General features: G+C 42.8%; 1 protein-coding gene across 4 annotated transcripts in view; it reads right to left on the bottom strand.

Annotated features, from left to right (window-relative positions):
- Nucleotides 1–15,552, bottom strand: part of UPF2 (UPF2 regulator of nonsense mediated mRNA decay) — a 141,171-nt gene that overhangs the window by 27,637 nt on the left and 97,982 nt on the right. For all 4 annotated transcript variants that reach the window (XM_075017949.1, XM_075017952.1, XM_075017951.1 and 1 more), the window contains 3 exons: nt 14,018–14,122; nt 13,068–13,166; nt 9,309–9,476 (listed from right to left, as the gene is read on the bottom strand). In XM_075017949.1, the coding sequence (XP_074874050.1) occupies nt 9,309–9,476; nt 13,068–13,166; nt 14,018–14,122 (372 nt within the window). The remainder of the gene's footprint in view (nt 1–9,308; nt 9,477–13,067; nt 13,167–14,017; nt 14,123–15,552) is intronic.

Raw genomic sequence — 15,552 nt, 5'->3', positions numbered from 1 at the left:
CCTAACCAGGTTATTCACAGAATCATGGGCAAATTCTCTTGTTCCTCAACTAACATCATATATGCCATTATGTAACAATAATGCCCAGATGCTTTGTATATTGCACAGACTTCAAACCCTCTGAGACAAACAATTAATGTGCATAAAATGACAAAAACACTCCTGATTCACAAACCTGTCAACCAGCACTTTAATGGAGTGGACCATTCTGTTAATGACCTGAAAGTCTGTTTTACTGAAAAGGAATTTTCACAGCCGTTTGGAAAGAGAGGCTGATGAACTCTCTTTTATACTCAAATTCGACACATTAACACATGGTTTGAACTGGGATGGGAATTTTTCTAGCTCACTATAGGGGCTCTTTTACATACTTTGCTTTATCTAATTCTTGATCCCCCCCCCCTCTTTCTGCCCCTCTGCTCTCTGATTTGCTCACCTTGATAATCATTTTTCTGATTTGTCAGCCTTGATTACTATTTTTGGTTCTCTATGACTTCTGGTATGGCTATGGTCTGAAGAAGTGGGTCTGTCCCACAAAAGCTCATCACCTTATAAATTATTTTGTTAGTCTTTAAAGTGCTACTGGACTGCTTTTTTGTTTTTGTGCTATCTTTAGTGATGGAGATAACTGCCATCTCCAGCAACTACCTTTATTGATGGATATCTGGCTGAGGCAGCAGTATTAAGAAACTGCAAATGGCTTCTTTAACAGCCACATGCAGCTGGAAACTGCCCAGCTGGTGACCTTTAACAAATCTAATGGGACCTATGTTTGGGTCGTGACCCATAGGTTGGGAATCTCTGCTCTACATACATACACTACATCCTATTTCTGGTGCCAAACTATTCAAATACATCAGAAAGGTACCTAAAGTCACCTGGTTTATGTCAAGTTACAAGCCCTTGGAATGAACTGGAGACTTTTACATGTATTTTAATGAAAATTTAGTGTCGCCCTGATGAGTTTTCGCCTACGAGCTGAAATTTGGGAACCATCTGTGCTTGTATAGTGAGGGATGAGTGTATCTGTTTTTAACTCTAATAGCACCATAAAATATATTACTACCATTCCAAGCAACGTAAGTAGTTCAAGGGCAGGGGGGAGAAGAAGGAGGTACTAAAATATTGCAAAGGGGAATGAAAGGGTAGAGGTGGTATAATGGAATTTTATTTAGTAGGTAGTAGGCATCCTTCAGTCTGCATAGACTATGGATTGCGCCCTTTATAGTTTCAATTGAGGACTTCATTTACAGCATCTATTGTGACTATGAAGACCCACACGAGAGTGACAGTCCTTGCTGCATCTCTTGCAGATGTAGTGGGTGTCTGGCAAGTCTTTATTGTGCTTTCTGTGCGCTCGCTTCTCCTCTGCTAGCTGTCTGATCTTCAACTTGCCATTCTGAAGGCCCTTGTGTAACCCCTGCCTCCATCTGCTGCGGTCATCTGCTAGTTCTTCCCAGTTGTCCTCCTCCATGTCTACCTCTCTCAGGTCTCTCTTGCAGACATCTTTGTAGCGCAACTGGGGGCGTCCTGGAGGTCTTTTGCCAGAGGCTAGCTCACCATCCAGGATGTCTTTTGGAATCCTTCCATCACTCATCCTGTGGACGTGGCCAAGCCAGCGGAGTCGACGCTACCTGAGGAGGGTGTGCATGGTTGGGATTCCAGCTTGCTCGAGGACGGCGGTGTTGGTCACTCTGTCCTTCCATGATATTACAAGGATGCGCCTGAGGCAGCGCAAGTGGAAGACATTTAGCCTCTTTTCCTGGCGGGCATACAGGGTCCAAGTCTCGCTGCCATAAAGGAGGGTGCTGAGGAAGCAGGCTCTGTAGACTTGCATTTTGGTGTGAGTGTACAGCTTGTTGTTATTCCACACTCTCTTGCTGAGTCTAGACAGAGTTGTGGCCGCTTTTCCGATCCTCCTATTTAGCTCAGTGTCCAACGACAGGGTGTCAGTGATGGTGGACCCGAGGTAAACGAACTCGTGGAGGACCTCTAACGTATAGTTGTCAATGCTGATTGATGGGGATTCAGCAACGTCCTGACCGAGTACGTTTGTCTTGTTTAGGCTGATGGTAAGCCCAAAGTCCTTGCACGCTTTGGAGAACTGATCCACATTCTCCACACCCCACTGCCTTATGGGTTATCCTGGGAAGGAGAAAGGCTAAGGGAGTAAACCCTCACAGAAAATCCGGAGTGGAGTCCAAAGGCGGTTCGGTGTCAACTTCTGGCACTGTCCCGGCAACTCCTGCAGCTGAGCTGGTACCAGATGTGGAGGTTATCCTCTCCTTTGGACTATATCAGTAAAGCCGAGAGGGAGAAACTGGTGTCTGGGCAGCCCAGAGTCTCCATAATAAGTGCCCAGGCTCGCGCCCGGAGAGGTACTCCGGCATCGCTGAACAGCGTTGCATCAACACGGGAAGCAACAGATACCGGTTATAAGCTCTTGCTCGATTGGCATAGAGAAGGAGCGCCAGGGGTTGCCTTCGACGGTGGGAGAGATCCTCGCATCTCACTGGACAGTCACCGCCCGCCTCAAGCTGGGCAGCCCCCAGCCAATAGGGTACTGTCCCGCCACAGTTCACCTGCCTCGCTGGGTGCATGAGGTTTAAGGTTCCTGAACCTGACAAGTGACTGAAATTTGGGCACCAGGCAAACCAATAGGAATTTTATTTATCCACAATAAAACTGTGGCCTGTCTACTCTCAGCAAAGATTTAGCAGATGCTACAAGTCATGTCACATATGACTACTATCTCATTGCTTCTACATGAACTCCCACACATCAGTGGGACCAAGGCTCAAGGAACATTCTTTTATGGTGTTTCTTCACTTAATAAATCATTAGATACAGTAATATGCATTGTGTCTCCAAGTCTACGCAAGTTAAAATGTTTCTTCAGTATTTGACAAAACTGCTCATCTGTCCCCTAAATAACTGCAACTCAATTATTTTAATTAAAATACTTTACTCTGAGACTTCTTCCCAAAGTACAAAAACTCAGTCTGTGAAGAATGGGTAATGCAGGGTGGGGCTGATGTGGTCTCCGAATGAAGAACAAAAAGGAGACACTCCTCTCACTCCCCTTGCACACCAGCCCAAGAACCTAGCGAGACAGGGCTAGTATATTTTGTGGACCCCTCAAGGTTCTGTGGCTGGTGTGCGTAGGGAATGAGGGGTTCTGTATGGGATGGGGCTGCCAGGAAGTGGGCTTGGGGTGTGGGTAATGTGTGGGAGGGAGGATGCAGGAGCAGGCTGGGAAATGGTGGCTCTGGGCAGGAGGGAGGATATAGGAGTGGGTGATGTGGGCAGGACAGAGGGATGCAAGAGCGGGCTGGGGACAGGGGATCTGAGAGGGAGGGGACAGGAGCAGGGTGGGGGTGGGGAGGCAGGGTGAGAGGGAGGGTGCAGGAAGGGTTTGGGAGGGGAGGTCAGGGTAGGACACGTCTCAGGAGCTGTCTGGGGACATGGGGTCTGGGCGACCGCTGTGCAGCTTACGTGTGCAGCTTCCAAAGACACACATGGCTCTGTGCCCTCTTCCCCATTCCACCAGCTCCCAGATACCACAGGCCACTGCTCCGATTGGCCAGAATTCCCAGCACAGCCTACGGTCTGTATCTGGGTTGGATGGTGGGGAGGGGAGCCCTGAGCCTCAGGATCCAGACCAGCAAGCCACAGTCTGAATCCAGACCATTGGTTCCCCACTCCTGGTGTAATGGAATGCTACAATGCATTATAGTGTTTGGTTGCCATGTGGTGCAGTGTATAACATACCTAATGTAAGCTAAACTCTGCCATACCTGGCAGAGCACTAAAGGACCTTATGATTATACACACTGTTTACCAAATACGCAGTGTTTACCAAACTGGGCAGCCAGTCTCTATCTGATACAGGAGTTATAGGAGTTGGTGTCAGGAGTAAACTAAGAAAAGAACCAGAAGGAAAACAACAAAGGGTGAAGAATCTTATGTCAGTCTTTAAAGCCCCCGAGAATTTCAGCTTCGAAAAATCTTCAGAAAGGACAGACCTGACAGCATTTCACAAGATTTCACATTGCAAATAAACTCTATGGAGAAACTGGAGATAACATACCTGTATCATCTTTATTTTATGATACAGGAAAGCAAGCAGAGCATATTTTTAAAACAATGGTGGCCAACCTGTGGCCCACAGGCCACACATGGCGCACTAGAGCTCCAATAGTAGCTTGTAGACCCCATTTGTCCCCCTTCCCCATATGCCTCTCACAGACTGGGGCCCCAAACTTCCTACTCCTCTCCTTCCCTCCCAGTACTTCCGTAGCACCAAAAATCTGCTGACAGGAGACACTGTGGCTGGGGGTGGGGCTGAGGGTGGTACAGCTGCCCTGCCAGTGGGGGGCACTGGGCTCCCGGGCACAACGGACCCACGCTCCTCTCCACTGGACACAGTGTCCCTTGGACGTAGAGCTCTGTGGATCTGGATTTCTATCCATGGATAGCTGCAGTAAACATTTGTATCCACACAGGGCTCCACAAATCAGCAGAAGGAACCTGAAAATCCCCAAGCTAACTTAGAAGTTTGCCAGACACTAGAGTGTTAAAAGTGATTATTATGGAACCCAAGAGACAACTATCAGGCTAAAAAGAACAAATTCCAGTCCACATGCACAAGGTGCGGAAAAAATCATATCCTTGGAGATGATGCATGTCCTGCCAGAGGCCCCTGGGGTGTAACATTACACGGATGAAATATGGACATTTTGCAGCTGTTAGACCCACACAAGGATTCAGGAAGTTGACTCATATCACTGACAACCAAGACCCTTTTTTTCTGGGATCTATCACTTGTGATGACATAGAGCCTGCCTGGAGAATTAAATCGAATATTTATCATAGGAGGTAGCACCTGGGAGGTGCACTGCCTCCCTGTGCCCCCACCAAAATGTTAATTGCTAAATGAAGAGTCCTCTCATGCCCCCTATATTTTTCTGGGTGATCTTCCCTGCATCCCCCTCTCCCCCCGCACAGGGACACACAGGCACAAGGTCAATCCTTGTATTCATAGCAAAACTGACACAGAAGTTGGAAGTCATAACCATCTCAGAAGCTACTTACAATTGTCATCAATCCCTGCCACAGCTGAAGCCACCTAACAGAGCTCTTACCAGCCCTGGAGATATTCTGAACTAAAAGGGTCTGTTTACTACAGAAAGAGCTTACGAAGACAAAATCTAGGCATTCCACGCGCATTTGATCAAAGGATCAAAAACAAGAGCTGTCACGACAACTTTGGTGATAAGTGGAATAACTAGATGGAGGATTTGATGTTGGACCTTTGAAAGGAGGTCCACTATAAATCAACTTAAGAATATGGTAGCCGTGTCTACACCAGCCAAAAACTTCGAAATGGCCATTTCGAAGTTTACTAATGGAGCGCTGAAATACATATTCAGCGCCTCATTAGCATGCGGGCAGCCGTGGCACTTGGAAATTGACGCAGCTCGCCACTGCATGGCTTGTCCAGACGGGGCTCCTTTTTGAAAGAACCCCAGCTACTTCTAAGTCCCCTTATTCCCATCTGCTCATAGGAATAAGGGGACTTCGAAGTAGGCTGGGGTCCTTTTGAAAAGGAGCCCCGTCTGGACGTGCTGCGTCAATTTCGAAGTGCCGCAGTCGCCCGCATGCTAATGAGGTGCTGAATATATATTTCAGCGCCTCATTAGTAAACTTTGAAATGGCCATTTGCATGGCCATTTTCAAGTTTTTGGCTAGTGTAGACGTAGCTGGTGAATCACATAATGCACAAACAACTATATCAGAGTGATGTTTAAAGAGACAACTTGAAGATTTATACGATTTGAAGGGCATCATTACCTGGTCATCATGTACAATTTTTCCAGACCTACAGAATAACATACTTGAAAGACATAACATGACACAATGTTAGCAAGAAACTGAAGTGCACTTTTGCTCACTTCAGTATTCCACAGCAACTAGCAAAAGACAAACAGATCACAATTCACAATAAATAGGTAATAGATTTAAAACAATCAAAAAGAAGTACTTCATCATACAATGCAGAATCAACCTGTGGAATTCTTTGCCAGAGAATGTTGAAGACCAAAACTATAACTGGATTCAAAAAAAAGAGCCAAGTAAGTTCATGGAGGACAGATCCATCAATCGCTATTAGCCAGGACAATCAGGGATTCAAAGCCATGTTCTAAAGTGTCTCAGCCTCTGTTTGTCAGAAGGTGGGAATGAGTGATGGGACAGACAGATCATTTGATGATTACATGTTCCGTCCATTTCCTGTGACTTTTGTAAACATCTTGGTGGGAAAAAAAAAAAAAAAAATCACTCAGTATGGAAAGCGCCTGACTGATGAGACAACACAGAAACCTCGTGTGGGAATGGTGTATCACGATATGAAAAGTATATGTCTTGTAAGCTGAGGCTTGAACCCCAGTTCCCCTTCATCTAAAGATGGTATTATAGCCATGTGTGTCACCATCCTGAGCTTCTGTACTTTGATGAAGACATTGAGTACCTGAGATACCTGGTCTCCCTCTGCCTCCCTTTTTGGGAACCTGGAAGCATTTGGAATAAAGTTCTTTTCCTCCATACTCTATAGGAAGTAGTCTCAAAACTCTTTTGTGGAGAAGTGACAGAACCAGTTGCATCAGAAAAGGCTTGGGAGATAGGACTGAAAATGGATGGTGTACCCTGATGCTATGAACTTCACAACCCACCTGTTAAGTAATTTATTCTCAGGAGGTGCAGAAATTAGAGAGACAACCTACAAAAGGTAGGCGAAGTTGTGAATAGGCTGCTGCAGCAGCAGAATTGAGAAGTGGAGATGTTCATGATCCTCAATTAAGGTGTCAAAAAGCTTGGTTAATAAGGACAATTATATATTTTAACAGATGGAGCAGTCAATGGTTTTCTTTTCTGGAATCTAGGTTTCTTTTTAGAAGGGTCCTGTGACCTGATATAGGTAGAACACAGACAGGCAAGATCTCCAGGGTGTCTGGAAAAAGTTAATCATCTCCTATTTGCCAATGTAACAATCCCCAGTGGGTGGAGGCTCATGCTGCATCTTTGACAAAACGTAAGGACTATGCGCGATCTCACTGAACCACCAAAAGCCACCAAAGGGAAGATCTTCCACTGTGTTTTTAGCCTCAGAATTCCTGAGGATTACAACCAGGAGTCTTCAAGCATGACAACTGCTATTGAGATGAAGTGAGTTGCTGTATCAGCTATGTCAAGAAAAGCTAGCACAAGTTTGTTCCTTACAAGTAATAGTCCCTAAACAATGACTCCCCCGCCACCCCCTTCTGCCCCTCTGCTCTCTGATTTGCTTATCTTGATGACAATTTTTCTGGATTTGTTAATCTTGATTACTATTTTTTGGTTCTCTGTGCCTTAAATATTGAGTCTGTTCTGGTATGGCTATGATCTGAAGAAGTGGGTCTGTCCCACGAAAGCTCACCACCTAATAAATTATTTTGTTAGTCTTTAAAGGGCTACTGGACTGCTTTTTTGTAATGACAGAAAGACCATTTTCTTTGGTCTTGTGAGAGATGTTCAATATAAGAATTAAGATTCCTACAGATAACAGTTATATTTAGCAAGAATCCCATGGTAATCAGAAATTTTGAATTCTGGAGTGGCAGAGGAGTAGCTCTTGCAATCAAAAATGTTCAAGCACTTTTAGTCTTTGTCACATAGGGTAGGTGTCAAATGGTTTGGCCTGCTGTATTCATTCATCACAATTAAAGAGACGACAGCAGGTCATGAAAACAAAAACTAAACACCTAGCCAGAACACAATATTTATCGTCAGTTCTCTTTGCAGATCAGACAAACAGTGGCCAGAGTTTGTCAATTGTCTTGGTGGCTCTAATAATGCACCATTTGTAAGTAAAGTCACTCTTACGGAACTTTGTGTATGAAGAATATCCAACAGCCTGCGTTGGGTCTCTTGGATTGCTCCCAATGGCATTTGCAAAGCATCAGCCACTCTCTTCACCAAGTTCTAAACTGTTTGAAATCATCTATGAGAGACAGATGAGGGGGAACAGCTTCATCTGGAGAGGATGATGAAATATTCATGTGAAGGGTTACCTAGGCAACTTTTTCTCCTTTCTTTTTCTTCAATAATTGTTCTCATGGCTGGGAGTGATGCAGGGAGACAGAGGGAAGTTGGGGCAGAAAAAAGAGAGACTGCTGCCTGTAAAACTCCTCCTGAGAGCTCAGAGCTTTGGAGAGCTACTGGCAGTAGGCTGCTCAAGAATCTCAATATGGGCTTTGCGGTGAAGTCCAAGCATACCAAGAAGAATGACTGAGTCTGCGGCTGCCTGGGTTTTGAAATGTTCCTTAAGAAGACAGATTCAGGGCACTTAGACCTGGGTTGATACATCAAAGGAAACTTGCATGGAAATTTGGGCAATCAAAAATGTTGTCATCTACATAGTCCAGAGAGAAGGCAGACTATGGCAGAGTATGGTAAATGTTTGCCTGTCCAGACAGGTAGAGGGAATAACTAGTAGATGTTACTGATAACATATATCATCTGTTGATTGAACAACCAATATCAGTAACCAGTGGTTACTGACAAGGTACTGGAGATAATTCCAACTGTGATTCTAGAAGTCTTGCAAACTTAGTAAGAGGGCACTCAGATTCATCAGAGATGCATAAGCTTCTGGAGGCTCTAAACTGCTTCAGAGGTCAGCACTAGTCCCCAGAGAATAGGCAGTTGAATTGCCGGGTCTCAGTTCTCAGAAGGGTTGCTAGACAAGGGATTTACATACTGAAGACATGCGCAAAAACACTCAACAAGGGCACTGCGTAGACTTAAGTTTACATTCTAAAGGCTTAAATCTCTGATGGCTTAATGAGGTAGATCTCATCAGCAGTTTAATGGGCATGCAAGAGTGGACACTTGACTAGATCTGTGACACCCCATTTGAATATATTTTTCCTATTGATGGTGTTAATCATGCTGGCTTTCCATTTTCCTATGGCATCTTAAAATATCAAGGATTCTAATTCCCGCCTGTACTTTGTATTCTTAGGTAACAATGTTCAGCATCTGTTCTCTTTGGTTCTAATTAGAGAACCATTTAATATAAAAACAAACAATGTTGTAAAGTGGTATAAAATGATCACATCCTCTACACAAATCCTAATAAGAATTAAGCATTCCAGGGAGCTCCCATTAATGGAACAAAGAGGACTGAATCCCATTCTAAAAAATAAAGATGAAGAAATCAAACTTCGTGACAAAGAAAAACGTGTACTTACATCCACACAACTCCTTACCTGCTGCTTGTTGCCTTTTCGAGTTAGCATGACAAATGGCATTGTGTCTCCAGACTCTGATTCTCCTTCTCCACCACCCAAGGGTGGACCCTTCTTTAGCTGACTCTTGAGATGCAAAGGAATAGCAACATCCAGCTGATGCACTTTCACAGACTCTCCACTCCTTTGCTAAAGGAAGAGTGGATGAAAAATGCAGTAAGCAATCAAATCCTAAAAAATATGAAAGCAACTTTACCACAATTCACTTTTCATGAAAAATGTCAATTATCTTCTAAGATAAGAACTATACATGTGTAAAGTGTCAGATTGTATTTTGTTTCATCCGAAGTACCTACATTTCTTACCCTCATATAGTCATTACAGAGAACTGAGAACATTGCAGAATGCTAATTAAGAAAACCATAATATGAAATGTACTCAATTTTAACTAGATTTGTAAATTATATTTAAGATGAATTAAACAATTCAACTAAAATTAGACAATGTTAAGATCAGTAATTCTGGATTCAGGGTTTTTTTTTTTGGTAATATCTCATTCCATTCTTGATTCAGTGCTTGTAACATACTGCTAAATTATTCTCCAGGCGTCACCTGTTTTTATTTTATTTTAGTCTTTCATATGATATGTAAATTAAAATGGCAGCAACATCTTTAATGCTTAACATAACATGGATGTATAGATTATCATGTAACGTATAAAGCCAAAAACAGAATGCATCACAGGATTTATCTTTATTGAGCAGTCAGTTGAAAAAAAAAAACAGTCAGCATCTCTACACGTTTAGTGGGCAGATGAAAATAATTAACAGCTGCTTTACAAAAAATAATTCGCAACCAGTCACACTACTTCTATTTCTTACTCCAGTGGTGTCCAATAAGAATTCAAAGATGGCTACACTTGTGTTTGCATCCTTCCATATTTGCCACAACCCCCCACTACTCTAAATAAATGCCTTCCCCCTTCCCCAGAGCCGGGCACACAACCCCCCACATTCTAAATCAGTGCCAGCGACTCACCAGAACCACCACAGAAGCCAGAGTGGCTGAAGCTGCCAGGGGCACAGAGGCTGGGTCTGGTGCCGCCATGCACTTCTTCCACCAAATGGTGGGTCATGAGCGTGGAGCAGGTGAGCGGAGAGCACTCCCCTATGCAGCTCTACGAGGAGCCGCATTTAAAGGCTCCAAGAGCTGGGTATGGCTCCAGAGCGGGAATTGCCACACCACGGTGTTCTGTTTGCCATGTGTGGTGAGTAGTGAATGTACTGGACACTGCAGTCAATCACTGATTCTTGAAAACAGTATTTAGCTCATTTTATAGTGTTCCTACATAATCACTATCTTCTCCTCCCAGAGTGTCCTCTGGAATTTCCACCCTTTCCACCGTCGTACATATAGGATTACAGCATTATTTTCTTGGCCCAGGTGCTGCTTTCCCATTATGGCTGTTACCATGTAGTTTTTAAAATATTTGTACTGCATCCCTCCACTGACAGATTCCGTATATTTATCAATCCTTCAATTATGCATGACAAGTTAAACAGCCAATGCTGGTCTGGAAACAGTTTCTGCACAGTCACCTTTCAGAAATACAAATATCGCATTTCTGATTTTTAAAAAACAACCATTTCAAAACTTTTCCCCTTGCTAGGAATTTTACATAAGTTATTAAAGGGATATACTGGCATTCAAAATACAATTCCAAGTCACAAGCCGTATAAGAAATACCTGGAATTGAGCATTCTGACTGGATACAAATAATAAAATCTACCAGGTTTATAGCACTTAACAAGGCCCATTAAGTTAAGAAAACATTTTTGTATTGATTCTATTTTATTAAAATATGTGAACAGATAGGATTGTTAAAAGCCCACCTATGAGACCTGTTTCAAAGATGCACCATCAGCAAATAATTCATGAAGTCCCACTGGATGTTACAAGAGTGAAAACTTACGCCTTAGCACCGTTACAAGTCATCAGTATCACAAAATACCTCCCAGAAACATCACTAGCATTCAATGAAACAAGTAAAACCTACAGCTATCACTCCAGCAACATCAGTAAGCTCATCAAGAATTTTTTGTGCATATTTTAATTAAGATGGCACCATCCAAAGGCTAATTCATCTATGTGGTGTTTAGCAGTACTACTGGAAAAACAGATAAATTTAATATTGCCTTTTTATCTAAAATTAACAATCAGGCTATTGTCAAACATTAGACTCAAGACTAAATTTTGTATTATCTCTCCCTTCCTGAGCTGGCAAGATGGGTGCATCACAAAAGCACACCTGCTGGTCAATAAGACATAAGATTAACAGAGCTCCATTCAACACTCATGGCTGCAGAACACCTGTGATGAAAGGACAGAGGGTAAAGATAATACTTTAATGAAAGCACATGATTGAGCCATACCACCACTGAAGATTGATTTTCATGACTGTTCCTCACACCCCAAAAGGACCCTACCTAGACAGACAAAATTTATATCCCAGCAGGTATAGCCAGACAGCAGCTGTGCAGAATTAAGAAAGCTTAGCAACTGGAGGAAGACAAGAGTACGGCTGCATCTACATTATGAGATAAATTTGAATTTAAGGCAGTTAGCTTGATATTATCAGGTGACTGTCTTCACTGAAAATACCATTAACTCGATTTAAGGTGCACTAATCTCAAGATTACAAAATCGCGGTTACCTGACAGTTCCAGCATCAAGCTCGAATTCAGAGGTTCAATTAAAGCCCAGTGTGGAAGTACCACATCCTAAAATAGAATGTATTAGCCTCCAGAAGAGTTCCCTATCTATCCCACAAAGCTATGCGTGCTGCACCTGGCTCCCAGATCCCCGCTACTAGCAGGAGCTGGGAAATTGACCAGGCTGCTGCTCTCCTGTGGGGCCACATGCAAGGCTAAGCACTCTGCAGCCAGGCAGCTCGAGCTACACACGGGGCCAGGCACCCGACTGCTGGACCCGTGCGCAGGGCCAGGCACCCGACTGCTGGGCTGCTGGAGCCATGCGCAGGGCCAGGCATCCCATGGCCAGGCAGCTCAAGCCACGCGGGGCCAGATGCTCAAGGGCAGGCACCCATGGCCACCTGCAACCAGGTGTCCCCAACAAGCGGGCTCCAGCAGCTTTTTCAGTGGAGCCAGTGAGTAGCAGGGGTTTGAGGATTTTTTGGAGAGGGTTTTTTTTTGGTGTGTTTGGGGGGCGTTAGGTGTTTCTTTGGTGGAGCTATTTTTGGGAGGAAGTTGGAGTGGGACTGGGGCTTGGGGAGTCTCTGGGGAGGGGGAGTAAACCCTCACATTTAACGGCCTATGAGGAAGAACGGACAGCCCTGTAAGTACATTAAATGGAGGGTTTACTGTACTAGCAGGAGCTGGGAAATTGACCAAGCTGCTGGACCAGGAAACTGACACCACTGCGGCACCTGGCTCAGAATGCAGGGCTGAGGGAATGGTGGGATGGGTTCCCACAATGCACTGCTGCAACAGCTGACGTTTGCTTCCACACTGAAATCACCCATGTGTCAAATTTATTGGGAGCCTGTGGGAAGTGAGGATACTCAAAATCAAATTTAGAAAAACTAGCATTATAAAATCTATTTCAATAAATTCAAATTTATCTCGTAGTGTAGACATAGCCTATGAAACCACCCTACCCCCGACCCCATGGTGCAAGCAGCTCAATGTTAACCACTTATTTCTGATTCAGCTTTGCAGTACAGGTGCTTATTTAATCCAAGACAATAACAAGGAATAATACCTGAAGATTCTCCAACATCATTTTATCCAATGCCTGAATGAAGTCCTCATCCTCCACACAAGGAACATGTTTAAGCCCTCCTCCTTTAATCATTACTTCCTGGTATAGAAGACAAATAGCCTGTTACATTAACTTCAGCAGTACAGACATTCAGGATAGATCTGAATTACTAAGAAAATTATCCTGCCTCCATCTCTGACAAAATCTGTCATGGGCTTAGTTTAAAAAAAAAATTATTGGAGTTAAAAAAAAATGTTAAAATGGATTTGCTCAGATGAAAGAATTTTGGTGTTTACTGACCTACTGCTTTCTAACATTGCTTAAAAATCCCCATGATTTGCAATATGTTGCAATACAGTAGGCACATTGATTTGCAATTATTTTACACACTGTACGTACAATACATACAAAAGAATATTTTCTCCCCATTTACACCAGCAGTGGATTGATCTGGAGGTGTTTCTTAAGACTGTGGAATTAGAATGCATATTCAGAGGAAGAAGCCCTTAAATACTTGTAAACCACACACATATACGAGTGTAAATTCATGGGACAGCTGATGTAAGGACACACTGATTCAATGAGACGCTAGTTATCTACAGAGGAACTCTTCACTGGCATGTCAAAACTTCCCATCTTTTTGCAATCCACTCAAGATTTTCGCAATGGCTATGAAATCTCTTCCAATGTGAATGTATATTTTCCTGACTACTTGTGACACATCCATTTTCCTAAAAGTCTTGTAAGCAAAACTGTTCGCATGAATGTTAGTGGAAAAACCAACATCAGGAGGTTGCAAATGTTAAAGAAAAATTGATTTGTGTTTGAAACCTTTGTATTGTTACGTGTATGTACCCTAATCTCTGATGAGCATTATAAGCGAAAAATATATGATCAAGAAAACTGATTACATAAAACTAGTCTCGTTATTCAAAAGCAATGGCACATACTGTGTTCTCTTCATCAGTTTCATTCTCTTTATTGGAGTCTGTGAGGTAATCAGTATTCTCTTCCTCTTCTTCTTCACCTTCCTCATCATCATTATCTGAGCACTCCTGAAATAGTACATTTAACGTTTACATTTTAACAACATGCTACCCGTTATCATAATTTAATGAGAGTAACATTAAGTACATTCATTATTTACCAGTCCCCATCACTGCCATGAAATGCTATATAAGTGATTGATTGGTTTTTCATGGCAACATGCAATGTCTGCTTCCAATGAGAATGCTATGCCAGCTAGTAAAATTTTATTGATCAGTTTCTGAATATTCATCTTACTGTCACATTAATCCTTGATATGCAGCATGCATGGGTCCTCATCTTGTTTCCACTGCTTTACTGAACAAATTACATTTTTCACCCACTGAAACTGATCTGAAAGCAGAGTAATTTTTTTAAATCAAATATTAAACTGACAAGATGTTTTGTGCACTGTTCTTGAACTTCAAAACAAAAAGCAGTCAAGTAGCACTTTTAAGACTAGCAAAATAGTTTATTAGGTGAGCTTTCGTGGGACAGACCCACTTCTTCAGACCATAGCCAGACCAGAACAGACTCAATGTTTAAGGCACAGAGAACCAAAAACAGTAAGCAAGGAGGACCAATCAGAAAAAGATAATCAAGGTGAGCAAATCAGAGAGTGGACGGGTTGGGGGGGGAGGTCAAGAATTAGAATGAGCCAACTCAGTCTAATTCTTGACCTCCCCCCCGACCCGTCCACTCTCTGATTTGCTCACCTTGATTATCTTTTTCTGATTGGTCCTCCTTGCCTACTGTTTTTGGTTCTCTGTGCCTTAAACATTGAGTCTGTTCTGGTCTGGCTATGGTCTGAAGAAGTGGGTCTGTCCCACGAAAGCTCACCTAATAAACTATTTTGCTAGTCTTTAAAGTGCTACTTGACTGCTTTTTGTTTTGATAGTGTATAAACTAGCACGGCTTCCTCTCTGTTACTGTTCTTGAACTTGTGTTGATCCCAGGATATGAGAGAGATAAGGTGGGTGAGGAACATTCACTGGAACAACTTCTGCTGGCGAGAGAGAAACTTTTGTGCTACATTAAGACACAGAAGTTAGAATTTCCAAGATCATGCATACTAATATATCATACACTTCCATTTTACTGGCTATTATCAATTTAATTCAAAAGATTAATGAAACAGAAACGAGGAAGACTGACAGTTTGAATGCCCTTTATTTCTATTACACACACGTACACACAAAATCATGACCTTTAGTTTTGGTCTTTTATGTGATAGTTAATGCAACTGCTCCAATAACTGGTAGAGGAGATAACATAAAATGGCTTTATATTTAGAAATCGATAGCATAAACATGACAAGAGGTAGCATATTCTGTTGGTTTGAGGACAGAATTTTGGATTGAGGACAGGGTTGACTTTTAAACCTCCCTCTATCACTACTTACCTTGGGCAAGTCTCTTGAATGGTCAGTGCTCACTTTTCCATCCATTTAAAATGGGTG

Source organism: Carettochelys insculpta, chromosome 1 (genome assembly GCF_033958435.1).
Source record: "Carettochelys insculpta isolate YL-2023 chromosome 1, ASM3395843v1, whole genome shotgun sequence".
NCBI classification, from domain to species: Eukaryota; Metazoa; Chordata; order Testudines; family Carettochelyidae; genus Carettochelys; species Carettochelys insculpta.
This window is presented reverse-complemented; position numbering and strand designations above follow the sequence as displayed.